Raw genomic sequence first — 24,278 nt, 5'->3', positions numbered from 1 at the left:
TTTTTTCTTTTTTTTTTTTTTTTTTTTTTTGAGACGGAGTCTCGCTCTGTCGCCCAGGCTGGAGTGCAGTGGCGCGATCTCGGCTCACTGCAAGCTCCGCCTCCCGGGTTTACGCCATTCTCCTGCCTCAGCCTCCCAAGTAGCTGGGACTACAGGCGCCACCACCACGCCCGGCTAATTTTTTGTATTTTTTTTTAGTAGAGACGGGGTTTCACTGTGTTAGCCAGGATGGTCTCGATCTCCTGACCTCGTGATCCGCCCGTCTCGGCCTCCCAAAGTCCTGGGATTACAGGCTTGAGCCACCGCGCCCGGCCACAAATTGTTTTTTCAAAGAAGACAACTCAATAGAAAGAAAAGTGGGGCCAGGCACAGTAGCTCACTTTGGGAGCACTTTGGGAGGCTGAGGTGGGTGAATCACCTTAGGTCAGGAGTTCGAGACCAGCTTGACCAACATGGTGAAACCCCGTCTCTACTAAAAATACAAAAATCAGCCTGGCACAGTGGCATGTGCCTGTAGTCCCAGCTACTCGGGAGGCTGAGAGGAGAATTGAACCCGGGAGGTGGAGGTTGCAGTGAGCCGAGATCGCACCACTGCACTTCAGCATGGGCGACAGAGTATCTTGGAAAAAAAAGTAGGGGTGAGGGGAGGATATAAATAGGAAAATCCCAGCGGGTAAACATACTAATGGCCAATAAATCAATAAAAAAGTCCTCAAGCTTATGAGATATCAATGATAGGTAAATTAAAATTAATAGAACTACTCAACACTAACAGAATAGGGAAATGCTGGTAAGAGTGAAATTCATATAACCACTTTGGAAAAGCAACTTAACAACTGGTAAAGCTAAATACCAGTAATATTTCCTCCTTTGGAGAAATTAACACATAGGCCCAAGTAAACATACAAAATACTCACTGCATTGCTATTGATTTATAAGAGGGAAAAAGTGGGAACAACCCAATAACCCTTCACTAGGGTAATGGAACAAACTGATATGCTCATTCAGCGGCATATTATACAGCAATTACAATGAATGAACTGTTTTCCTGTCAACATGGATGCATTAGTCTGGTTCTCCAGAGAAACAGAACCGGTAAGATATACAGATGAGAGAAAGAGCTTTACTATATGGAATTGGCTTCTATGGTTCTGGAGGCTGAGATGTCCCCAGATGTGCAGGTGATGAGCTGAAGACCCATGAGAGCCAATGGTATAGTTCCAGTCCAGTTCCAAAGCCCTGAAAGCCAAGAGAGCTGACGATATGAGTTCCAGTCTGAGTCCATGTCACAAGGCAGAAGGCTGATTTTCCACCTTAAAGACAGAGATTCTCTCTTAATCAGCCTTCGTGTTCTGTACAGGCAGGCCTTCGATGGATTGAATGAGGCCCAGAAATATCCTGATAGATACACCTAGAGTAAGACCAAATATGTGGGTTCCCTATGACCCAGTCAGGTTGACATGTAAAATTAACCATCATAGCCAGGTGTGGTGGCTCATGCCTGTAATCCCAGCACTTTAAGAGGCCAAGGTGGGAGGATTGCTTGAGGCAAAGAGTTTGAGACCAGCCTGGGCAACAGTGAGACCTCATCTCTACAAAAATAATAAAAGTAACCCGGTGTGGTGGTATGTGCCTGTAGCCCAGCTACTCAGGAGGGCGAGGCAGCAGGATCACTTGAGCAGAGGAGGTTGAGGCTGCAGTGAGCTACGATCAGGCCACTGCCCTCCAGCCTGGGCAATGGAGAGGAGACCCTATCTCAAAAAAAGAGGTCTTGCATATCATGATAGGGAATCTGTTATGGACTGCACGTTTGTGTCCTCCTCAAAATTCCAATGTCAAAATCCTAACCCCCAGTGGGACAGCATTATGGGACAGCATTAGGTGGGCTCTTTAGGGGGTCATTAGGTTCTGAGGGTGGACCTCTCGTGATGGGATTAGTGCCCTTATAAGACAAACAAGGAGAGCTTGCTTCCTCTTTCTGCCATGTGAGGACACAGCAAGATGACCATCTGCAAACCAGGAGGAGTGTCCTCATGATACACTGGATCTGCTGGCATCTTGATCCTGGACTTCCCAGCCTCTAGAACTAAGAGAAATAAATTGCTATTACCATCTATGGTAATTTGCTTCAGCCACCCAAACCAAGACACTGACCTTGACCCAGTAGCCAGTGGTTCTCATCTATAAAGCCCAATACCTTTTGCATTTTTTGGTTTTTGGGTTTTTGTTTGGTTTTTTGTTTTGTTTTGTTTTTTTGAGACAATAGTCTCATTATGATGTCCAGGCCTGATTCAAACTCCTGGGTGGGATCAAGTGATCATCCCATCTCAGACTCCCAAGTAGCTGGGATTACAGGCATGTCCCATGGTACCCAGCCTTTGGGCTACTTTCTGTATTTACAACACACCCCCTACCTTTTTTTTTTTTTTTTTTTTAAACTGAGACAGGGTCTTGGCTAGGCGCCGTGGCTCACACCTATAATCCCAGCACTTTGGGAAGTCAAGACGGGTGAATCACTTGAGGCCAGGAGTTCGAGTTAACCAGCCTGGCCAACATGGTGAAACCCCATCTCTACTAAAAATACAAAAATTAGCCAGGTGTGGTGGCACACACACATAGTCCCAGCTACTCAGGAGGCTGAGGCAGGAGAACCGCTTGAACCTGGGAGGCAGAGGTTGCAGTGAGCTGAGATTGTGCCACTGTACTGCAGCCTGGGTAACAGAGGGAGACTGTCTCAAAAAAAGAAAAAAAAGACAAGGTCTCACTCTGTTGCCAGGCTGGAGTGCAGTCGTGCAATCATGGCTCACGGTAACCTCTAACTCCTTGGCTCAGGCAATCCTCCCACCTCAGCCTCCCAAAGTGTTGGGATTACAGGCGTAAGCCACTGTGCGTGGCCTTACAACACTCTACTATCCTGCGCAGACTGATATATATTCTGTTGTATCAGAGACTCAAACACTAGCAGCTGTCTCAGCCATTAATGGCACGATTTTCTGAAATGGTGAACAAACTACTGTACAGTCTTGCCTCCATTTAGTTGCATGCCTGCAGAACTGCACAAAAAATACTTTGTTTTTATGTAAAAGGGAGTTAGGTTATATGCTCAGATAATTATTATATAAACTTTTTTCACCTACCAAATATCTAGGACATCTGATAGTTGTGCAGGACTTAGGACAATTCGTTGTACAAGACTACCTCAGGGGCCAGGTACAGTGGCTCACGCCTGTAATCCCATCACTTTGGGAGGCCAAAGCGGAAGGATCACCTGAAGTCAGGAGTTCAAGACCAGCCTGGCCAACATGGTGAAACCCTGTATCTACTAAAAATACAAAAAGTAGCCGGGCACAGTGGCGTGCGCCTGTAGTCCCAGCTACTCAGGAGGCTGAGGTGGGAGAATTGCTTGAACCTGGGAGGTGGAGGTTGCAGCGACGCCACTACACTACAACCTAGGTGAAAGAGCGAGACTCCGTCTAAACAACCACCACCAAACCTGAATAGCTGTTTTGGTGTGGGATGGAGGGCCTTAAGCAAGTTTACATACTCAAAAGAAGAGGGTGAATTAGAAAAGGTAATTAAAGGACCAAGGTCCAAGCTTGGTAACAAGACAGATGAAGGCAGAGACTGCAGGTGCTGGTGAGTTGTTCAGGGGATCAGCTATGGGCATATGCTGGACAAGGAAGCAGTGCAGGCAAAGGGGGCTGACGGATGGGGGAAAAATGGAATCAAGAGACCTGAAGTCTCCAAGGTCTAGAGAAGTAGAAATGAGAATATAAGAAAGTTTGTCAAAAAGGACTAATTTGATGCTGGGGTAGGAAAGGTAATATTTGAAAGTGGCACTGAGGATCTTGGAGAATGATGACCCTACTGTGGGAAAGCAGAGCAGGCAGGAGAGCCCTTGGTGACACAGTGGAGATGGGAGTAGAGGGGTTGAGGATATAGGAAAGTTGGTATGCATATATGCATGGATGGATTTTGGTTGGCAGGGTCTCTGTCACCTGAGCTAGACTGCACTGGCACGACCATAGCTTACTGCAGCCTCAGCCTCTTGGGCTCAAGTGATCCTCCAACCGGACTACAGGTATGCATCACCATGCCTGGCAAATTTTTCAAATTTTTTTGTAGAGACAGGGTTTCAACCATGTTGCCCAGGCTGGTCTCAAACTCCTGGGCTCAAGGGATCCTCCTGCTTTAGCCTCCCAAAGTGGTGGGCTTATAGGTGTGAGCCACTGTGCCCAGCCGAAAGTTGGTGTTTTATAATTATAGAAGAGGTTTATGAGCAGGGGCAAAGGTCAGCGCAGTCTGCACATGAGTGTATGGGAGAGGACAGGTGTCCAGAGGGGCTGATATTCTGGTCAATCACCAAGAATAAGGTGAACCAGCTGAGCCTCAAAGCTCAAAATGGAATGGTGGCAAGGATCTCTCACTTCCTAATGAGGTCTTGAAAGCATTTTGTTTTCTTTCAAATCCTTTTCACATCTCTGCAATAAAACCTCCAGGTAGGTTTCCTGTGCAGTAGCACAGTGAATCTATCCTTATGCTCTACTACACCCACTGAGCTTAAGGAGGTGAACTGTTTTACCATACGCTGCCCAACGGCCCTTCCTCTTGGGAACTATCCTCCTTTTTTTTTTTTTTTTTTTTTTTTTTTTAAAAAAATACTCAAATGTCAACTTTATTATTTCTATATAAACACCTTTTTGTACTGAAAACCATAAAAATAACAAAGTTTGCTGTGATTGCAATCCAAATTTTTGAAAGCCAGAAAATCTAGTTATTATGCTATAGCCAAACTACCTAATGCTTTCTTTATCCACAAGCAACTTTGCTTCAATTTCTTGATGTTGGGTTTCATCTCACTGACTTTGGGCTTCTAAGACACATGGGAATACTTATGTCATCTTTGGGTCAAATCAAACAGTAGAGCTAAAGTTATTCAAATACATTCAAATGACACAGATCCCTTACAAATTACTAGTATCACAGTAGGAAGAAAAAGATACAAGAAGAAAAATACATCCTAGAACTCATTAATATTGTTGGTGTATAGTCTATACTAGCATACAGTAGCTTTCACAACCTGCTATATAAAATTACCAGCAAGAAGAAAAAGGTGCAAGAATAAGTTTTATGGCTGAAGTGGCTTGGTGTCATAATTCCCTATTCTAGCATTCTCAGAAGGATCCCATCCATTGGACACGCAGAAACTGCAGGGACATTTGAATGGTCTTGATTCCTTCCTAACTCCCTTAAGCCCAGTGTTTGTTAGTATTCTTTCACGCGTACGAACTCTGCCGAGTAACATGTATCTGAATCTTGCCATCCTTTCTCTCTGCACAGACAGCAATGTTCTTACTCCTCTCCTCCTGTAAATCAAGTCATCTCTGATTTCCCTGAGGACTGGTGCTCTTGCAGCAATTCCATCTATCACTCGATGGAGTGAATCTTCTGATAGAGGGGAAGGGGATTCGTTACTGGCGTTGATAGTCAAGTTACTAAGGTTCTTTATCAACATCTCGGAACAGATTTCAGAGGCCCCTGAATCGTCCCGAGAATTTTCTTGGGTCAGCATTTGTGAAGACTCTGGGATGGAGGTTGGATTAAACTGCTGTGATGGGTCCATCTACGTCTTGAACAACACTAAGCTTCTCCTGGATCTTTGAAACCGGGAACTATCCTCCTTTGCTGCATGCAGTTTGATTACGGCTGTCAAACAAGGGCCTCTACCCTCCTCGATGTAGAGGTGCACATGTGGCCATGCTGGCCAGAGTAACCAAATACCTAGATCCAGTAATCAGCCCAGGAATGGGCACTACCCAGAGAAAAGCTTCTTACAGAATTCTTTCAGGGGATTTATATAAATCCTGGGACAATCTTTCCTCTGAGATCATGAGGGTAGATACTACCCCTGGAGCTGTATATCACCCACTTCACGGGTGCTAAGGGCTCGAGATATGGTAATCCAGTCTATACCCAGAAAACTGGTAGACAAGGCTCCCCTTTTGTGGTTCATACACTATTTGGGTAAACAAAAAACACCAAGACACAGACATGGCAAAATATTTAATGTCTGTAGGTGTACCTCACATTCACATTGCTATTATGATTCAACAGCCTCCATAAACTGTCAAACTGGCACAGACTGGCAGAACCAGAGAAATTACAGACACTTTCTTCCAACAGAGTTTGAAAACCATCAACGCTCTAGTCCTGTTGACCTGGAAATGGTGGCAGGTGAAGTCTCTCCACAGCATGCCTTGGGCCTCTCTGCTCAGGAGAAAAAGCCCCCCAGTTCTACAGGATTCCTGAGGTCTTCTGTTCTTCTGCCGCCTGGCGCTGGGCCCTGCGCTGCTGGAAATAGTGGTAGATTCCGACACTGCAGAGGTACCCCCCATACACAGTAAGGAGCATCATGGAGGTAGAGAAGGTCTTATAGCCAATGTCAGCTAGCTGCTTGCCAGTTGGCATCTTGTCTCCTACAAAGACAGATTGAATTTAGACCTGAGGATAAGGCCTCATCTGCACGGCCCATCTCCCTGTTTAAAGCCATTCCATATCTTCTGCACCCTTCTTGGTCTGTCTGCACTCTATACTGAATGGCCCCTATATCTAAGTAAAGTCTCATAAGGATACTGGAAGATATCATTTAGGAACTCTATGATTCAAAAGGACAAATAAAATCTGCGTACAAGATATAGAAACAAGCCTGGAACTAGGTGCCTCTGAATGTCATCAAAGCCAACTCTTGGCCTTCCATGCCTGTGGAGAGAAGTAACGGGCATGGACTAGCCTGGACTGCTGGGGTTTGTTTTGTTTTGAGACAAGTTCTCACTCTGTTGCCCAGGCTGGAGTGCAGTGGCGTGAGCATGGCTCATTGCAGCTTCGATCTCCTGGGCTCAGGCCCACCCTCCCACCTCAGCCTTCCAAGTAGCTGAAGCTACAGGTGTGTACCACCACACCCGCCAGTTTTTCTATTTTTTTGTAGAGACGGGGTCTTGCTATGTATGTTGCCAGGGCTGGTCTTGAACTCCTGGGTTCAAGTGATCCTCCCACCTTGGCCTCCCAAAGTGCTGGGATTCTGTACAGGCGTGAGCCACTGCACCAGCCAGGGCTGCTCTAACTGGTAATATTCAGCAAGCATCAGTTTGTCTAGCTAGGAGGGAACTAATGGAGGTAGCAGAAATGAAATATTTGCAGTGAATTATTCTCTCTAGGAAGATCAAACGGGAATCTTTCAGGCCATATCCAATTTGTTTCCCCATAAAAACGATCTTATTCATGGTGGTTAGCTTTCCAAGTCAACATTAAAGCTTGTTTAAGCCATAATATAACGGAAATAGTGTCAAAAGTACTTTTATATTGTTTCAATTATACTTAACCTTCTACAGCATTAATTCTACGTTCTAAACCCAACACTAAGAACCTATCCCACAGGCTAAAAAGAAACTTACTGAGTCCCCAGCAAATTGTTAACTCACATTTGCATGAGATAAATTACCTCTAATTTAACTGTTCCCTGGATATTCCAAGCTAGGAAACAAGAGAAAGTTTAGTAGAGAATCCCTTACCTGGAACAAAATGTCCCTCAATTTGGGACCATGAATGTCTTCGTAGGTGCTACTCTGTTGAGGGAATTGAAAATAAAAGATTGACTGAAATCAGTGAGATAGGTTTCTTAAAAGTCAAGAACACTACCTCAATTAAAAAAATATGTATTTTATATATGTAATATATATAATATATATTTTATATCATATATTTTTTTTTATTGAGACAGAGTCTCACTCTGTCCCCCAGGCTGGAGTGCAGTGGTGTGATCTTGGCTCACTGCAACCTCCGCCTCCCAGGTTCATGCCATTCTCCTGCCTCAGCCTCCCGAGTAGCTGGGACTACAGGCACCTGCCACCACACCCGGCTAATTTTTTGTATTTTTAGTAGAGACGGGGTTTCATCATGTTAGCCAGGATGGTCTCAATCTTCTCACCTCGTGATTCACCCGCCTTAGCCTCCCAAAGTACTGGGATTACGGCATGAGCCACTGCGCCTGGCCAAAAATACATATATATATATTTAAAGAAACAACAACCAGAGCATGGTTTCCGTCAAGGACGGGGTGGGGGTATGTGCAAGCTGCATGAAGACCGACAGAAATAGCAGCGAAAGGCAAGACTGTGTTCAGAATGCCAAGGTGGGACCGGGCGCAGTGGCTCACGCCTGTAATCTCAGCACTTTGGAAGGCCGAGGCGAGCGGAACACCTGAGGTCAGGAGTTCGAGAGCAGCCTGGCAAACATGGTGAAACCCTGTCTCTACTAAAAATACAAAAATTAGCTGGGCATGGAGGCGCTCGCCTGTAATCCCAGCTCCTCAGGAGAGTAAGGCACGAGAACTGCTTGAACCTGGGAGGCGGAGGTTGCAGTGAAGTGAGATTGCGCCAGTGCACTCTAGCCTGGATGACAGAGTGAGACTCCGTCTCAAAAAAAAAAAAAAAAGGTTAGGGTATGGTGGCTCACGCCTGTAATCCTAGCACTTTGGGAGGCTGAGGCGGGCAGATCACAAGGTCAGGAGATCGAGACCATCCTGGCCAACAGGGTGAAACCCTGTCTCTACTAAAAATACAAATAATTAGCTGGGCGTGGCAGCGCACGCCTGTAATCCCAGCTACCTGGGAGGCTGAGGCAGGAGAATCACTTGAACCCGGGAGGCAGAGGCCACAGTGAGCCGAGATCGCGCTGTTGCACTCCAGCCTGGTGACAGAGCAAGACTCCATCTCAAAAAAAAGAAAAACATTAGCCCAGCATGGTGGTGCACAGCTGCGTCCCTGCTACTCAGAGGCTGAGACAGGAGAATCTCTTGAACCCAGGAGGCAGAGGTTGCAGTTGAGCCGAGATTGCATCATTGCACTCCAGCCTGGGCAACAGAGCAAGATACCGTCTCAAAAAAAAAAAAAAAAAAAAAAAAGAGCCAGGGTGGAAGCCAAGAGGGGAGGACCCAAACATCAACCAATTCTTCAAATACTTCCTTATTTTTCTCACTGCCATACTAATTCTAGTTACTGCCAACAACCTTTTCCAACTCTTCATTGGTTGGGAGGGCGTAGGAATCATATCCTTCCTGCTAATCAGCTGATGACACGCTCGAGCAGACGCCAACACAGCAGGGACCTTCGGACCAGTCCTGAGGAGCCTCGAGAGAACTGGGCTCCAATAAGCCTGCCAGTGAGGCCTAAGAGGACTCTATGTTTAGTTTTGGCAGCTTGCTCTCCACTTACCGGCTCTCAGCACTGTAGGCAGAGGCACTTAAAATCCCGCCCCTTACCACAGCCATGTGCACATACACGCCAAAGCATACACACAAACAAAACAAAGTCGAGAACCTGGGCAGGGCACGGTGGCTCACACTTGTAATCCCATACTTCGGGAGGCCGAGTCAGGAGGATCACTTGAGGCCAGGAGTTTGAGACCAGCCTGGGCAACATAGTGAGACCCCATCCCCACAAAAAAAATTTTTTACATTAGCCAGGCATGGTGGCATGTGGCTGTAGTCCCAGCTACTCAGGAGGCTGAGGTGGGAGGATTGCTTGAGCCCAGGAGGTCGAGGCTGCAGTGAGCTGAGATCGTACCACTGCACTCCAGCCTGGGTGACAGAGTGAGACCCTGTATCAAAAAACAAAAAAATATGAAAGTAAAGCTCAGGATTCGCTGGTTTAGAGGGGTCAGACATAGGTACAGACATGTAAATGCTTCTCAGAGTAAACCCTAAGGGCTGAACATTGCCTTTGAGGCAGGCCTTGAGTGCGGACCCCAAACTGAGCTGAGGCACAGCTTCTTTGAAATATAATCCCACTATGGAAACTGATATTAAGTAAGGTCAGAGGAAGAATAGTAAGTGACACAAGTTCAAGATGAGAAAGGACTGTGTTCAGGTTTGAAATCTGAGGTTCTGAGGTTTGAAATGGCCCCAAGCTGTGCATGCAACAGTGAACAAAACACACACCCACGAAGTTGGACATTAAGGTAGAAAACACACACACCATGGAGCTGAATACTAAGCACCCTGCAGCCTTCAACTTCCCTGTCACTTATTATTCCTATTCCCACTCATCACCCTAGCTAGATGCTTAACAATTATAGGATCACCTCTTCCAAGGGCTGGAGGAAAAGAGCTGGAAGCATTCACCAACCAACAAAAACAGGATGGTACAGCTTGGCTAGAAAAGTGACATAAAACCAACTAACAGACATAATCCTGCTGTCTACAACCTTACCTTCCCTCTCTCATCTTAATCCATCCTATGGTCTTCTCTAATACCCAATTAGCAACAACTCTTCAGGCTGGGCGCAGTGGCTCACACCTATAATCCCAACACTTCGGGAGGCCGAGGTGGGCGGATCACCTGAGGTCCGGAGTTCGAGACCAGCCTGGACGACATGGCAAAACCCTGTCTCTACTAAAAATACACAAATTAGCCAGGCGTGGTGGCGATGCCTGTAGCCCCAGCTACTCAGGAGGCTGAGGTAAGAGAATCACTTGAACATGGGAGGCAGAGGTTGCAGTGAGCCAAGAGAGAACCACTGCACTCCAGCATGGGGGACAGAGCAAGACTCCATCTCAAAAAAAAAAACAAAAAAACTTCTTCAGATTCTGAGCTAAAGCAGTGGTAGCAGTAGAAATGGAAAGGACAGATGCAGAAGTTACTTTGGAAGTAGAAAAAGATTTATCAATGCAATGGATTAGGGCAAAGCTGAAAATATTAATACCTCCAAGTTAGGAAACTTTATAGATTGGGATACTATTAACAGAAATAAGAAATGAGAGAAGAGGTATGTATCACTGTATATACAGGGTGGTGGCAGTGTCCATTAAGAAGATTATGTGGCCGGTGCAGTGGCTCACACCTGTAATGCCAGCACTTTGGGAGGCAAAGGCAGATGGATTGCTTGAGCCCACAACTTTGAGACCAGCCTGGGCAACATGGTGAAACCCTGTCTCTACAAAAAATAACAAAAATTAGTGCGGTGTAGCAGCATGCACCTGTAGTCCCAGCTACTCAGGAAGCTGAGGTGGGAGGATCGCTTGAGCCCAGGAGGTAGAGGTGCAGTGAGCCGAGATCATGCCATTACACTCCAGTCTGGGTGACAGAGAGACCCTGTCTCAAAAAAAAAAAAGAGGATCATGAGCTGGGTTTGAACATGTTAAAATTAAGATGTTCAGCCAGGCATGGTGGTTCACACCGGTAATCCCAGCACTTTGGGAGGCTGAGGCAGGAGAAATCGCTTTAGCCCAGGAGTTCAAGACTAAGCCTAGGCAACACAGCAAGACTCCATCTCTATTTAAAAAAAACAAAAACAAACAAACAAAAAAATGGCCGGGCACGGTGGCTCACGCCTGTAATTCCAGCACTTTGGGAGTACAAGGTGGGCAGATCACGAGGTCAAGAGATCGAGACCATCCTAGCCAACATGGTGAAACCCTGTCTCTACTAAAAATACAAAAATTAGCTGGGCATGGTGGCACGCACCTGTAGTCCTAGCTACTTGGGAGGCTGAGGCAGAAGAATCGCTTGAACCCAGAAGGCGGAAGTTGCAGCCGCTGTACTCCAGCCAGGCGACAGAGCGAGACTCCGTCTCAAAAAAAAAAAAAAAAAAATTAAGATGCTCAACACAACATTCATGTGATGATGTCTATCAGGCAGATGGAAACACAAATTTAGATAGATCTTAGAAGGGAAGCTATGTTTCAGATATATATGGAGGTAAAGAGCAAAACCAAAGCAGAGGATAAGGACAGAAAGAGAGAGGCCAAGGGAGCAACAGTTTGAAGAAGGCAACAATTAAGGAAAAAAGGCAGGTAGGAAATTCCAAGGCCGGGCACAGTGGCTCACTCCTGTAGTCCCAGCACTTTGACAGGCCAAGGCAGGCGGATCTCCTGAGGTCAGGAGTTCAAGACCAGCCTGACCAACACGGAAAAACCCCATCCCTACTAAAAATACAAAAATTAGCTGAGCATTGTGGCACATGCCTGTAATCCCAGCTATTCAGGAAGCTGAGGCAGGAGAATCGCTTGAACCCAGGAGGCAAAGGTTGTGGTGAGCTGAGATAGAGCCACTGTACTCCAGCCTAGGCAACAAGCAAAACTCCACCTCTCAAAAAAAAAAAAAAAATTCCAGAAACACCTGGGTATTTTTTTGTTGTTTTTTTTTTTGTTTTTCATTTAACTACATCCCCCTTCCTGGTTGAAAATCACTGCTGTATCAAGTCACTGCCACTGATGGAGGTGTACTGTACCTTTCCAGTGTGTTAGGCTAGAATAAAAATTGAGAACCACAGCTGGGTGTGGTGGCATCCACCTGCAGTCCCAGCTACTAGGAAGGTTTGGGTGGGAGTCCACGAGTTTGGGGCTGCAGTGAGCTGTGATCACGGCCCTGTACTCGCAGAGCAAGACTGTGTCTCTAATATAATAATGATAGTAAAGAAAAAAAAAAAAAAAGGCTGGCCGTGGTGGCTCACGCCTGTAATCCCAGTACTTTGGGAGGCAGAAGTGGGCGGATAACCTGAGGTCAGGAGTTCGAGACAAGCCTGACCAATACGATGAAACCCCGTCTCGACTAAAAATACAAAAATTAGCCGGGCATGGTGGCACATGCCTGTAATCCCAGCTACTCAGGAGACTGACACAGGAGAATCACTTGAACCCAGGAGGCAGAGGTTGCAGTGAGCTGAGATCGCACCACTACACTTCAACCTGGGCAACAGAGCAAGACTTCGTCTCAAAAATTAAAGAAAAGAAAAGAAATTGGGCACCACTACTGCAAAGTTAACTACTATGAAGACTGGTCAGATAGGAACACTGGGTGGGAACGGGTGACAAGATCACCAGTAAGCCTAGGATTCCAGTCAGCTGACTGCACTGAAGTGGAATAGGTAGTATAAACATCAAGTAAAGAGCAATATAGACATCAAGAGCACAGATTCTTAGGCAGAGCCCCAGCAGGCCTATGAACCCCGCAAGATTCACGTGTCTACCAGTTTTCCAGGACAGAGAAACATTTTTACAAGAATCACAATCCTCTTACCCCAAAGATAAGTACTGATGGGAGTGACAGGACAGCAGCTTCAGAAGGTAACAAGATTAAGAAAATTCTACTTTTGTTTTGCTTATTAATGAGAAAGACCTGAATATGCTTTTGTTTTGGTTTTTGTTTTGTTTTGTTTTTGAGATGGAATTTCGTTTGCACCCAGGCTGGAGTGTAGTGGCACAATCTTGGCTTACTGCAACTTTCGCCTCCCAGGTTCAAGAGATTCTCCTGCCTCAGCCTCCCCAGTAGCTGGGATTACAGGCATGTGCCACCACGCCCAGCTAATTTTTTGTATTTTTAGTTGAGATGGGGTTTCACCACCATGTTGGCCAGGCTGGTCTCAAACTCCTGACCTCAAGTGATCTACCCGCCTCAGACTCCCAAAGTGCTGGGAATATAGGCATGTGCCAGCGTGCCCGGCCCAGAATATGTTTCAAAGGGGATGAAGGTGGTGGCTAAACTGAGGATGCAAGAAGTGAGGTGGGCAGGATAGAACCAGATAGACAATGGCCTAGGAAAATATGATATGCCCAGGCCGGGTGCAGTGGCTCAGGCCTGTAATCCCAGGACTTTGGGAGGCCAAGACAGGCAGATCACCTGAGGTCGGCAGTTCGAGGCTAGCCTGACCAACATGGAGAAACCCCATCTCTACTAAAAATACAAAATTAGCTGAGCATGGTGGCGAATGCCTGTAATCCCAGCTACTCCAGAGGCTGAGGCATGAGAATCACTTGAACCCAGGAGGCAGAGGTTGCGGTGAGCAGAGATCGTGCTGTGGAGATCGCGCCACTGCACCCCAGCCTGGGCAACAAGAGCAAAACTCCATCAGAAAAGGGAGGGAGGGAAGGGAGGGAAGGGAGGGAGGGAGGGAAGAAGGAAGGAAGGAAGGAAGGAGGGAGGGAGGGAGGGAGGGAGGGAAGGAAGGAAGGAAGGAAGGAAGGTTGGTTACATGCATGAGTAGAAGGATTAATCTTGGAAATAAGGGAAACTTTTGAGGTTAGCAGAGGAACACTTTCATCTGAGGGGCATCCATTTTCTCAATAAAGCACAAAACACTGGGTCTCCGTTATGGAGTGATAGGGTTGGGCTGCAGGTTTCAGAAAAATGGGAAAAAACATAAAATCATTACAGAAAATGTCTTAGGGGTGCAATTTGCAAGGGTTATGGCTTTTCTCTTGTTCTGCCTTCTAAACACAGGGGGACCTCAAGACTTAGGTTTCTCCCCTGGAAAACTCATCCCCTCAAATGCATCTATCATCTCGGCTTAGATTCGCCCGTTTTAAAAAATTTGTATAAATGTATGGGTAGAGGTGCGATTTTGTTACATGCATACATTGCACAGTGGTCAACTCAGGGCTTTTAGGGTATCTATCCATCATCATTTATCTACTTTTTATTCGGCACTTAGAGAGTAGTATCGGCCTGGTGCGGCGGCTCACGCCGATAATCTCAACACTTTGGGAGGCCGAGGCAGGAGGATGGCTTGCACTCATAGCGAGACCTTTTTTAAAAAAGAAAAATCTTTTTTTTTTTTTTTAATTGCCCGGGCTTGGTGGGGCACACATGCAGCCTGAGCGACAAAGCAAGACCCTGTATGATATAAATAAAATAAAACATACAATAAATACAATACAATAAAATACATAATGCTACCGAGGCCGCTAAAAAGAACGTGGCTTCTGTCATACAGGAGCTTATGGTCTGATGGGAGAGGCACTGTGAGAGTTCAGACAAGAGCTCAGAGACACGGTGGGGGCTTGAGAAAACTTAGCAGAAAAGGGTAGGGGTGGGAATCGGGGTGGGAGTGGAACTGTCTTTTTAGAAGGGCGGGCTGGAGAAGAGCAGGGAGAGCATTCCAGGAAGTGAATGCGGTCAAGAGGTGGAGCTGGATATGCACGAAGGGTGCCCCGGAGAGCCACTAATCAGGACGCAGAGGTCTATAAAGGAAGGGACATTTGGAGTAGTCGGAGCGTGGAGGGTCCAGGCAGGACTCGAGGTTTGACAAGATTAGTGTTGAGCTCTAGCAAGGCGGACCTACTGCTGCGAGGAGTTTGGGCTTGGGCTTGGGCAGGAAACAGTGCGACTCGCGGTCCGCGACACAACAGACGCGGGTGACTGAATTCAAGGGCACCAGGCCTGAAGACTGGGGGATGGGAGGACGCGGCAAGCGGAGGCTGACTCAGGTGGGCGCGCAGGCAGCGGGACTGGCAGCCCCTGCTCGGCCCTAGCCGGCGGCGTACCTGGATGCTGCAGCTCCTTCGCGACCAACCGAGGCCTCCTCTGGCAGGCAGGGTCTCGAGGCCACTGTCTACTCAACTTCCCAGCACAGCCAAACGCAGCACTCGGAACCAGATACGTGAGGATAGCGTCCCTGGACAACCCTGAACGCCTCAGCTATTGGTGTGGAAACCGACTTTCTCCCGCCCACCTGCCGGGTTAGCCTCTAGGATTCGGCTTGCAGCGCTAGAAAGGGAACTGCGCATCAGACGCGGCACAACTCCGCCCACTAAGGCGGGAGTCAGCGCCGGCCGTCAGTCCAGCTGAAGGCCGGCATTGAACTTCCGGCTTCCGGGCCCGTTATCCTTACTACGCATCCTCAGACGCGCTGTGGTCTCGGAGAGGCCCGCTGAATTCTGGGGGCTGTGGTTTCGCTCCCTCGAGGGAGGGTCTTTGACGAGCCAAGCTCTGGAACCGGAAGTTTTAGGATGCTAAATCAGAGTCAGCCAATCCTCAGCCTACGGCGCGGTGACGTCTCCAGTAGCTGGGTAGATTCTCGGAGCCGGCCCTCTGGAGGTGAACCGCGCGCCCCCTAGAGCCAGGCTGTGGGCCGAGTCCAGGTAGGGACCCGAGGGGCACCGCGAGGCCCGGACCGCCAAGGATGCGGCAGCTTGGGCCGTGACCAAGGAATGGGCACGAGGGATGAGTGTCTAACGTTTCTGCCCCGTGTGTGACCTCTCTTCTTTCAGGAGGCATGATAAAGCCCCTAAGAAGCGCCAGGAAGGCTGGGGTCAGCTTGCGGCGAGGGCGGGAGGGGGAGCTGGCGGGAGAGGGGAGAGAGAGGAGGGGACTGAGTGGGCACCGCCGCTGACCCCTGGAGTGGCTGCGATTATGGAGGAGGGATTTCTTTTTTTCATTTTTCCTACGGTAAGAAGGGAAACATACGTGCAATGATACACACCAGCACACGCACTGCCATATGCACTGAAGCTCCCTCTCCCAACTCTTCCCGTTTCTGGAAAAAACACACTTTATTGGGTAGACAAATAGGCCTGATGGGAAGACCTGAGTCACAGTGGACTAGGGTAGTGAACAAAAGTAGGCAAAGTGTTTGAAGCTTCCCCTTTGCCCCCACCTTAACCTCCTGGGGAGGCAGCTCTGGACACTCAGTGTCCAGACGTGGGCTCAGCCAGGCCTGGGGTGACTCTGCCCCTCACTCCTGCTGCCTGATCTGGGCAGCGCCACCCTTCACTGGTAAGACAGCATTCTCAAGGGCTAGGCGCAGAGAGGAGCCCGCCTCCGTGGTTCGTTGGAGAGTAAGAGGGTTTTAGCATAATGCTGGCCAGAGCCAGTGTGCCAGGTGCTTCCACACAGGAAGCCGAGACCCCTGCTGGACGGGGCGGGAGCCTCTCGGGCCCTCCGGACTATTTATAGCTAGAGGCCCAGGCTGCTGACTTGTGACATTCCCCTGCTGCCACCCCATCCTGGAGCAAGGCCAGTGCAGAGCACACTCCTCCTCCTCCTCCCCTCCTGTTCTTCCCTCACCCCAGGGAGTAGGGTGGTTTTGATTTTCTTCCTCCTCCTTGAGTTTCCTAGCTCCGGAGTTGCTGGTGTGGTCAGTACCTCATGAGAAGGCCCTCATTCAGCAAAGAGAGCTGCCCTTGGAATATTGGTGCCCACCAACATAGGAACCTGCTCACCCTTCCCTACCGTTCATCAGCCTTTGGGCCACCCTTTGGCCTGCTGGCTTCCAGATGCCAGGCATGGGTTAGCTGGTTACCCTGGCCGGTCTGGAGCAGCTGAGGAAGAGGTGCAGGGTTTGGGAGGAAGAAAAGGGTGGAGTCAGGGATGTCCTCTGGGGAGATAGCACAGGAGGGGCTCAGCTGACACCTCACCCAGCTGGAACTACTGAGAAGGGAGGCTGGGTGAATACAAAGGTCACAGGGAGCCGAGTGATCTGAGCCTGCTGTGAAAGGTATAGCTCCGTCAGCAGATTAAGTTCCTGCTCCCCAAAGAGGGTGCTGGTGGGGAGGGTGAGGGAAGGCTTGGAAAGGTCACACAGAGTGGGGAGGAGCTGGCAATGAACTAGGAACCGGGAAGTCCCTGGGGAGAATGTCAAGCCACTGGGCTAGAGATGCCAGCATGGCAGCAACTCGGGTGCCAGGGCAGCCTGGGGGAGGGGGAAAGGGGAGGACCAGAGGTTTCTGAGGACACAGATGTTGCTAGGACAAGCTAGAAGGGGTTTGTTTGAGATCTTTGTATTTTGTTAACAAACACTGAGATCCATTGAAGCTGTGTGGGTCCTGGCAGAGGTCAGCAAAGGGGTCCCTGGGGTCTGCATCAGCTCAGAAGCCCAGACTCCTCCCTGACAATCCTTGCCTCATCCCTCCTGTAGCTGAGATACTTCTTCAGCCCTTTAACAGGATTCCTGGTCTGTGTGAGACAGCCACTGGCAGCCCCTGCCCTGCTGGCCTCTCCCCCAACCCTTCCCCTCATACATCACCCCCGCCGCCAAGCAGGCAGCGCTGGAGCTTGATTCCATCCCTCCCAGAGGACACGGAGAAAGCCCCACATCAGGAGAGGGACAGGGCAACTGCATTTCTGGCAAATGTGGTGGCAAGAGGCTGCCAGAGGCTTGACAGTTCAGAATCTCCAGGTGCGTAGCTGGGCCCCATAGCCTCCTATCCTCCAGTGAAAAGATGCAAAGAGTCTGCTCCCTGGGAGTTCTGGAGATCCTGGTGACTAGGTACCGCAGGCTTCTGCTGGTCTCCACTGGGGTAAAGAAGTGGCCTGGCCTGGCCTGGGCCCTGGCCCTACTCACATATGTTCTGGATGATTCTGCAGGCAGCGGATGAATTCACCCACTGGCTGGCCCTCGTAGCACACCTTGTACACAGCCATGAACAAGGGAAACCTAGATTGGAGAGGCGAAGGCTCAGCTTAGCCTCCCATTCCTAGTCCACTCTACCCCCACCCCCACTCACTACCTAACCTTCCTGTCCCCTGCCCTCCCACCTTGGAGCTCAGGGAGGCTGGCTCTGAATTTCTACCTGCTGAGAATGTGAACTTCCTAGCCCTGGGTTTAACCTCAGATTGCTGATTGCCCTGCTCCCTACCGTGTTGAACTGGCCTGCATGATTCTCTGGCTTGGATTTTTTGTGCCAATTCGGCAATGCACTTTTGTTGTTGTTGTTGTTGTTGTTGTTGTTGACACAGAGTCTTGCTCTGTCACCCAGGCTGGAGTACAGTGGCGTGATCTCAGCTCACTGCAACCTCCACCTCCCAGGTTCAAGCGATTCTCCTGCCTCAGCCTCCTGAGTAGCTGGGATTACAGGTGCGCACCACCATGCCTGACTAATTTTTGTAGTTTTAGTAGAGATGGGGTTTCGCCATGTTGGTCAGGCTGAGCTCGAACTCCTGACCTCGTGATCCACCCGCCTTGGCCTCCCAAAGTGCTGGGATTACAGATGTGAGCCACCGTGCCCAGCCTTGAGCAACGCACTTAACCTCTCTGAGCCTCAGTGTCACCGACTGTAAAATGGGGCCAGTATAACAAAGGAGTGAAGATATGATTGTGTATGTAAAGATGTAAAGATGTAATTAGGTATGATGTGAAAGTGCTCAATAAATACCCATTTCCTTCTTCCTGTCCTTTTGCCCAGCTGCTCCCTTTTCTAGACTTTACCCTGACCAGTCATGAGTGGATCTTCTGAACCTGTTTCATACTCTTTTCTTCTAGGAGTCTTTCTGAGACCAGCACAGCTCTGCTCTGATCAGCCCAGTCACCCCCGCTGTCTTTCTGAAAAGGAGCACCTTGAAGCAGAGCCCATCCTTCTCCTTACACCTCAGCACCCAGAACAGGATTCAGGGAACAGATGGGTTGGCCTTGGGGGAGAGACTCAAACTGGGGGTGATGGACAGAAGTGGGATGAGCTTATTCCTGCTGCCCCAGAGCTCCAACCCCAGAGCAGAGGACAAGGAAGGAGGGGCACAAAGGGATCCAGGTAATGTAGTGTGAAGAGCACTAGACTGGAAGGAGTTCAAATACCGTGAACTAGCTGGGGGACAGTGGGCATGCCAGATTCTGCAAGCTCTGGACTCTGTCTGAAACATAAGGTAACACTCCCCTCTCTGTCCACTTCACAGATTTGTGGCAGGTTCAGGAAGATGATGAACAGGGCGAGCACTTCTGGCCGTGGCTCCGTTAATCAGTGGGGCTGTGGCCAACACTTACTTGTCCACCAGGCCCTTGTGCTGGAGGATGCTATGTAGCTCCCGGGCTGTCTCGGGCCCCTGCAGTTTCTGCCCATTCAGCATCTCTTTCTCCAGCTGCTCAATGGACTGTGCAGAAAACAGGATGAGTGGATGGAAAGGGGAGAGAAGAGTTGTCAGTAGGGGGTGGAGAGACTGGAGCTCAGATGAGAGTGGGGTCTTGGGAGGAAAAGAGGGATGGGGATATTCACAACAGTCTTAATGTTTGTGCTCCAGAGATGCCTCCTGCCAAGCACCTCTACCTGGATACCTACAGGGCCCCCGCTCTGTTCTCCCTTCTCCCAGGGCCCACCTTTCCTGTACGCGCAAAGGCCTCAGCCACTTTCCGGTTCCGCCCTCCATAACAGGTAGTGATCAGGTCAGCAACACCACAGCTCTCCAAGAAGGTGGCAGAGGACACAGGGCCACTGCAGAAGAGCTTGGCGAAGGCTATCATCTCCATGAGTCCCAGCCGGATCACTGCCGCCTTGGTGTTGTCGCCAAAGCCCAGGCCATCACAGAAGCCAGCACCCACGGCCACTACATTCTTGAAGGAGTGGAGGTCATAGGTGAGAAAAGACCCCCTCCTGTAGGCCCCATGTGGCGCCCCCTCATGCTCTTTTCATCAGCCAGGACACCCACTGCATAAGTGAGGTATAGTGTGTGGGCTTTTAGAAGCTACTTCCGCCTCTTGGTTCCCCCCTTGCTGCACCCCCTTTCTTAAGCCCTGCCCCATACTCCCTCCTTGAGGACATTTTCTGAAAACCACTCTTCTCTCTAATTGACCTTCACATCTATGAGCATTCCACTGTATAGCCCTCAAGTCAACAGCTGTCCAGGATTCATAGTTCTGGCCTGTCTATTTGTCTGTCTGGGTGTCATGGATGTCTTGTCTCCCATTAACCCGGGCATCTCCTTGTCCCCCTAGACCACCTCCTGGAGCCAGAGGATAGGGAGTCCCACACAGGGCTAAAGTGGGAAAGGAGCAAGGGGGTCCACAGTCTGATGATGAACAATCAGCCGGCCTGAATGGCCCTGGCCTTGCTTCTGCAGCTCCTCCTGTATGGATGGGACATGGTAGGAAAGGGGAACCACTGCTCAATAGTGAGAGCCTGGAGTGCCTGCAGGCAGAGCTCAGCTAGGCCTCCTTTGGGGCCTTCTCCTCACCCCATAGCTGCCTCTGTGCCCCTCTCACCTTTAAGGCTCCACAGATCTCTACTGTGTCCACCTCTTGCACCACTGTGATACGGAAATTGGGTGTCTGCATCAGCTCTTTCAGAAGTTGTCCCTGGGCCGGGTCCTTGCAGCCTAAAGTGAGGAGGGGGCAAGGCTTTGAGGGAAGGACTCTGTAAAAAATATTTATTTTATAGAGATGGGGTTCTCTCTCTGTTGCCCAGGCTAGACTCAAACTCCTGGGCTTAAGCGATCCTCTCGCCTCAGCCTCTTGAGTAGTTGTGACCACAGCTGTGCCACTGCACCGGCTCTCAGGGAGGGCTCATCACTGTACTTCCCTAAGCAGGCCCTGCAGCCCCTTCCCTGGGGCTGTCCCAGCCTCCTTCACCTCTGATGCTTGGATCTTCCTTTCTCTGCCTTATGGGAAGGAGATGGCTAAGTGGGGTTGGGGCAGTTTGGGGAGGGGATGCAACTAGATGCACTGTGTATGTGGGTGGCAGGGGGCTCTCACCAATGGTTGTCTCACAGAACTTCTCATCAGCCACCTCGCTGGCAATGTTGGCCCCCATCAGCACACTCATGGGGATGCCGAGGCGCTCCCCAATCACTTCGGAGATGAGCTTCAGCCCACTGGGGCCCTCGTCTATCCCCTGAGCACAGGATAGAGCTCAGGCCAGGTGCCCTTTGTGCCCATCTGCGGGCTTCCGCCCAGAAATTCTGTCCTTTCCAAATCCATTGCTCATCTGTGTCCCTCCCCACAGGTCCTGCCCCATTCCTAGCTCAAGTTTGCTGTGAGGAGGCCAGACAGCATGTGACAAACTGCCCTGCCACATACCCTCAACCAATCTATCTCTCCAAGGCAACAGGTCCCCTCCACATCCCTAGGCAACTTCACCTGACTGCCCTAACAAACTGCCATTCAGTGACCAGTCAGTGCTCCAAACCAGCTACTCTTCACACTTCTCAAACCAGCCTGCTTCTCATATTCCCCAGGCATTCCTTTACACCTCCCAAACTCCCTGAGAGACAGGACCTCCAAACCAATCTCTTGTCTCCTCCCTTCAGCCTCCCTTCCAGTGACCCCCAGCACCTCACTGCTTTCCTAAGCCTCTCCAGAGTCAACTTCCTCTCTTCTCCGGCAAACTCTTGACCTCCGTCTGCCATTTCTGTTCTTGCTTCACCCACCCTGAACCCCACAACGGTGAGCCGCACCCTCCCCCATCCACATGAAGGTGTCCCTGGCACCTTAATAAGAGACATGCCAATGGTGTTTGCCTTCAGGTGGCCCTTGAGCTGGTCACAGATCTTGCGGATGAACTGATGGGGCACCACAAAGATCAGGATGTCAGCATCCGCTGCAGCCTGGACCACATCTGGGACAGCCACCTGTGGGAGTGACCAAGTGCTCGCCGGCCTGGCAGACCTCCCCTAGCCACTGTGGAACCCCATTCAGGAGATCTGGGAGCCAAAGAGTGAGGCTGGTAGGGGGCAGGAAGGCTTGTTTGAGACTGAATCTAGAAGGACTGAACTTGGAGGAATGACACTCTACTCCCTCCCCCCAGCCACCACGCTCTCTCCCTCCAGCTGTCCTGGGCTCTTGAGGACTCCTGGAAACCTCATCCCAGCACTCTCCTATCCCTTGGCTATGGGACAGTGCGGGAGGCCAAAAGCAAACTGGGCTTGGCAGAAGAAAGAGCTCAAATAAGATTTCATCACCCAGCTCCTCAGGGACCCCAGCTGGAAGGGGGAGCCTCAGCTTTTCTGCTCTCTTCCCTGCTTCCCCTTTCCAGGTGGGGAGAACTACGTGGGTTTGACCAAAGACCGTAAGTCCAAGGAGCAGCCTCCAAGTCGGCTAATCACTCAGTGAATGAGTAACAGGATTAGTGCCTGAGGCAGGCACTACCGGACCCCAAGTCTGGGAGCCCAGTCTTTGGCTGCCATGGAGACCAACTTGTTCTCCCATCCCTTCCCCACCCACCCGCCTGGCAGCCTGTGAGGGGAAAGCACAGGTTCTCCTCAGTGCTCAGGAAAGGGCCCAGAGCAGCCCTTCTGAGACCTTCCCAAGTCCTGCCGCACCTGAAGTGGCCCCCTCAGCAGGAGACACCTGTTGAGTAAGGTCGGCTCCGACTCCTGGCCCTCCCTTCCTCTCCCCGTTCCTTGCAGGGTGTTGGGGCTCACCACATTTGGGGGCAGCTTGTGCCCTGGCAGGTATTTGACATTCTCATGCTGCGTGTTGATGATCTCAGTCAGCTTTTTGCCTCCAATGTCTTCCTCAAACACCCACATGGTCACCCGTGGGTCAAACTGTGCCAGCTGGGCTGCATTGCCACCCACGATCTTGGCGATGGCTGAGCCCCTGGCAGGAGGGGGAGCCCGGGAAAGTACAGGAGGAGGGAACAGTGGCAAGAGTTGGGGCAGCACCCCACCTCAGGATCTCACAGCAGCCCCCTAGGCTGTTCACCCCTACCTTCCTTATCACCTCCACTCCCATGTCAAACATGTCCCCAGTGACCTGGCAGTAGAAGGGAGACTCAGTCTCCTCACCCTTTGCTACTAGAGAAGGGAGCCCCCCTTCCCATCTTCCCACCCCCAAACTCAAGCAGCTCTTCACACGGAGCGCTCTGGAGACGCCTTCCCATGGTGAACAGGTGCAGCTGCCCAGGCGGGCGGGGGCCAGGAGAGGGCCGGGCACCCTCTGTCCTGTGCTGCTGTGATAGAAGATAGCAGCAGGGGCTGAACAGGAACCTGAGGGCTTTTCCCACCCATTCTGCCTCCTACCCACCTCTGTCCTGGGGGGCCTACCCTTCCCCCATATCGCTTGACAGAGCCGCTTACCAGTTCCCGGAGCCTACAATGCAGACTTTCTTGCTAGCCATGGTGCCGCGTCTCTGCCTGAGCCGGCTCAGTGCCACACTCCCTAGCTCCTCTGCCGGCTAGGAGCATTTAACTCCACCACACGTGGGTGCAGCCAAGCCCCGCCCTCCAGGGGTGGGTGGGGAGGCTGGCGCCCAGGGAGATAGAGTCTGGCAGAGCCAGGGAAAGGAGAGACAGGGTACAGACAGGTGGGGAACAGGAATGGGGCAGAGACTAGGCCCTGCTTTTCCTCCTGGGCTCATCGGCTGACAGTGCTGGCAAGCTTCTTCCCTTGGTCCCAGCCCAGCTTCCCACCCCCTCCCCACCATGGTCTCATTTTGAGGTCTGCCAAGAAAATAGCCCAGATAAGGAGCAGGTGACTGGTCTCCCTCACTCCCTTCTGTCTCCTAGCATAAAATAAATTGTATTTAGCTTCAGTAGCAGCTAGGGGAATGCCTTTCAGAGGTAGGCTCCTCCATGACTCCCTATCCCACACCCTGCCACATACCCTCGCAGGACCCTGTTCCACAATTCTGTCCTCTGGCAGGCCCACGCTAGCCGCACTGCAGGGCTGGGGTGGGGGATGTGGGCCCACTTCCCGCCTTTAAAGATGAGGCCACATTAAGAGGTAAGGGCCTGTTTTGAGGACAGCTCCGCTCAAAAAAGGATGAGGCCCCAGGAGCCTCAAAAGACAAGGTTGTCTTGGTC

General features: G+C 50.3%; 3 protein-coding genes across 4 annotated transcripts; all 3 read right to left on the bottom strand.

Moving 5' to 3' along the window:
* Nucleotides 1-4,654: 4,654 nt before the first annotated feature.
* Nucleotides 4,655-5,926, bottom strand: LOC103875749 (developmental pluripotency-associated protein 3-like). Its single transcript, XM_009180715.4, has one exon. It carries the CDS (start codon nt 5,621-5,623, stop codon nt 5,129-5,131), a length of 495 nt encoding a protein of 164 aa, XP_009178979.1. The 5' UTR covers nt 5,624-5,926; the 3' UTR covers nt 4,655-5,128.
* A 122-nt stretch (nt 5,927-6,048) lies between these two features.
* On the bottom strand, nt 6,049-15,510 carry LOC101007126 (cytochrome c oxidase assembly protein COX14). 2 transcript variants are annotated; one of them, XM_009180712.3, is made up of 3 exons: nt 15,317-15,380; nt 7,569-7,622; nt 6,049-6,476 (listed from the first exon to the last, which is right to left on the bottom strand). In XM_009180712.3, the coding sequence occupies exon 3, from the start codon at nt 6,466-6,468 to the stop codon at nt 6,295-6,297; it is 174 nt and encodes a 57-aa protein (XP_009178976.1). In that variant the 5' UTR covers nt 6,469-6,476; nt 7,569-7,622; nt 15,317-15,380; the 3' UTR covers nt 6,049-6,294. The 2 variants fall into 2 exon arrangements, with proteins under 2 accessions (XP_009178976.1, XP_009178977.1); XM_009180713.2 differs by lacking the exon at nt 7,569-7,622 and having other exon boundaries at nt 15,317-15,510.
* A 795-nt stretch (nt 15,511-16,305) lies between these two features.
* GPD1 (glycerol-3-phosphate dehydrogenase 1) lies at nt 16,306-23,817 on the bottom strand. The gene is made up of 8 exons (XM_003906360.2): nt 23,553-23,817; nt 22,896-23,073; nt 21,963-22,103; nt 21,229-21,367; nt 20,740-20,852; nt 19,858-20,091; nt 19,528-19,634; nt 16,306-18,207 (listed from the first exon to the last, which is right to left on the bottom strand). The coding sequence occupies exons 1-8, from the start codon at nt 23,591-23,593 to the stop codon at nt 18,111-18,113; spliced, it is 1,050 nt and encodes a 349-aa protein (XP_003906409.1). The 5' UTR covers nt 23,594-23,817; the 3' UTR covers nt 16,306-18,110.
* Between the last annotated feature and the right edge of the window lie 461 nt (nt 23,818-24,278).

Source organism: Papio anubis, chromosome 9, assembly GCF_008728515.1.
Source record: "Papio anubis isolate 15944 chromosome 9, Panubis1.0, whole genome shotgun sequence".
Classification (NCBI taxonomy): domain Eukaryota; kingdom Metazoa; phylum Chordata; class Mammalia; order Primates; family Cercopithecidae; genus Papio; species Papio anubis.
Note: the sequence above shows the minus strand (reverse complement) of the source record. Positions and strands in the feature narration are given on the sequence as shown.

Excerpts from the sequence above, each read along its gene's own strand:
- LOC103875749 (XM_009180715.4), bottom strand. The coding sequence starts at position 5,623 with ATGGACCCATCACAGCAGTTTAATCCAACCTCCATCCCAGAGTCTTCA.
- LOC101007126 (XM_009180713.2), bottom strand. The coding sequence starts at position 6,468 with ATGCCAACTGGCAAGCAGCTAGCTGACATTGGCTATAAGACCTTCTCT.
- GPD1 (XM_003906360.2), bottom strand. The coding sequence starts at position 23,593 with ATGGCTAGCAAGAAAGTCTGCATTGTAGGCTCCGGGAACTG. Across the intron at positions 22,104-22,895 it reads ACAAGCTGCCCCCAAATGTG|GTGGCTGTCCCAGATGTGGT; the intron begins GTGAGCCCCAAC and ends TCACTCCCACAG. Across the intron at positions 20,092-20,739 it reads AGATCTGTGGAGCCTTAAAG|AATGTAGTGGCCGTGGGTGC; the intron begins GTGAGAGGGGCA and ends CACTCCTTCAAG.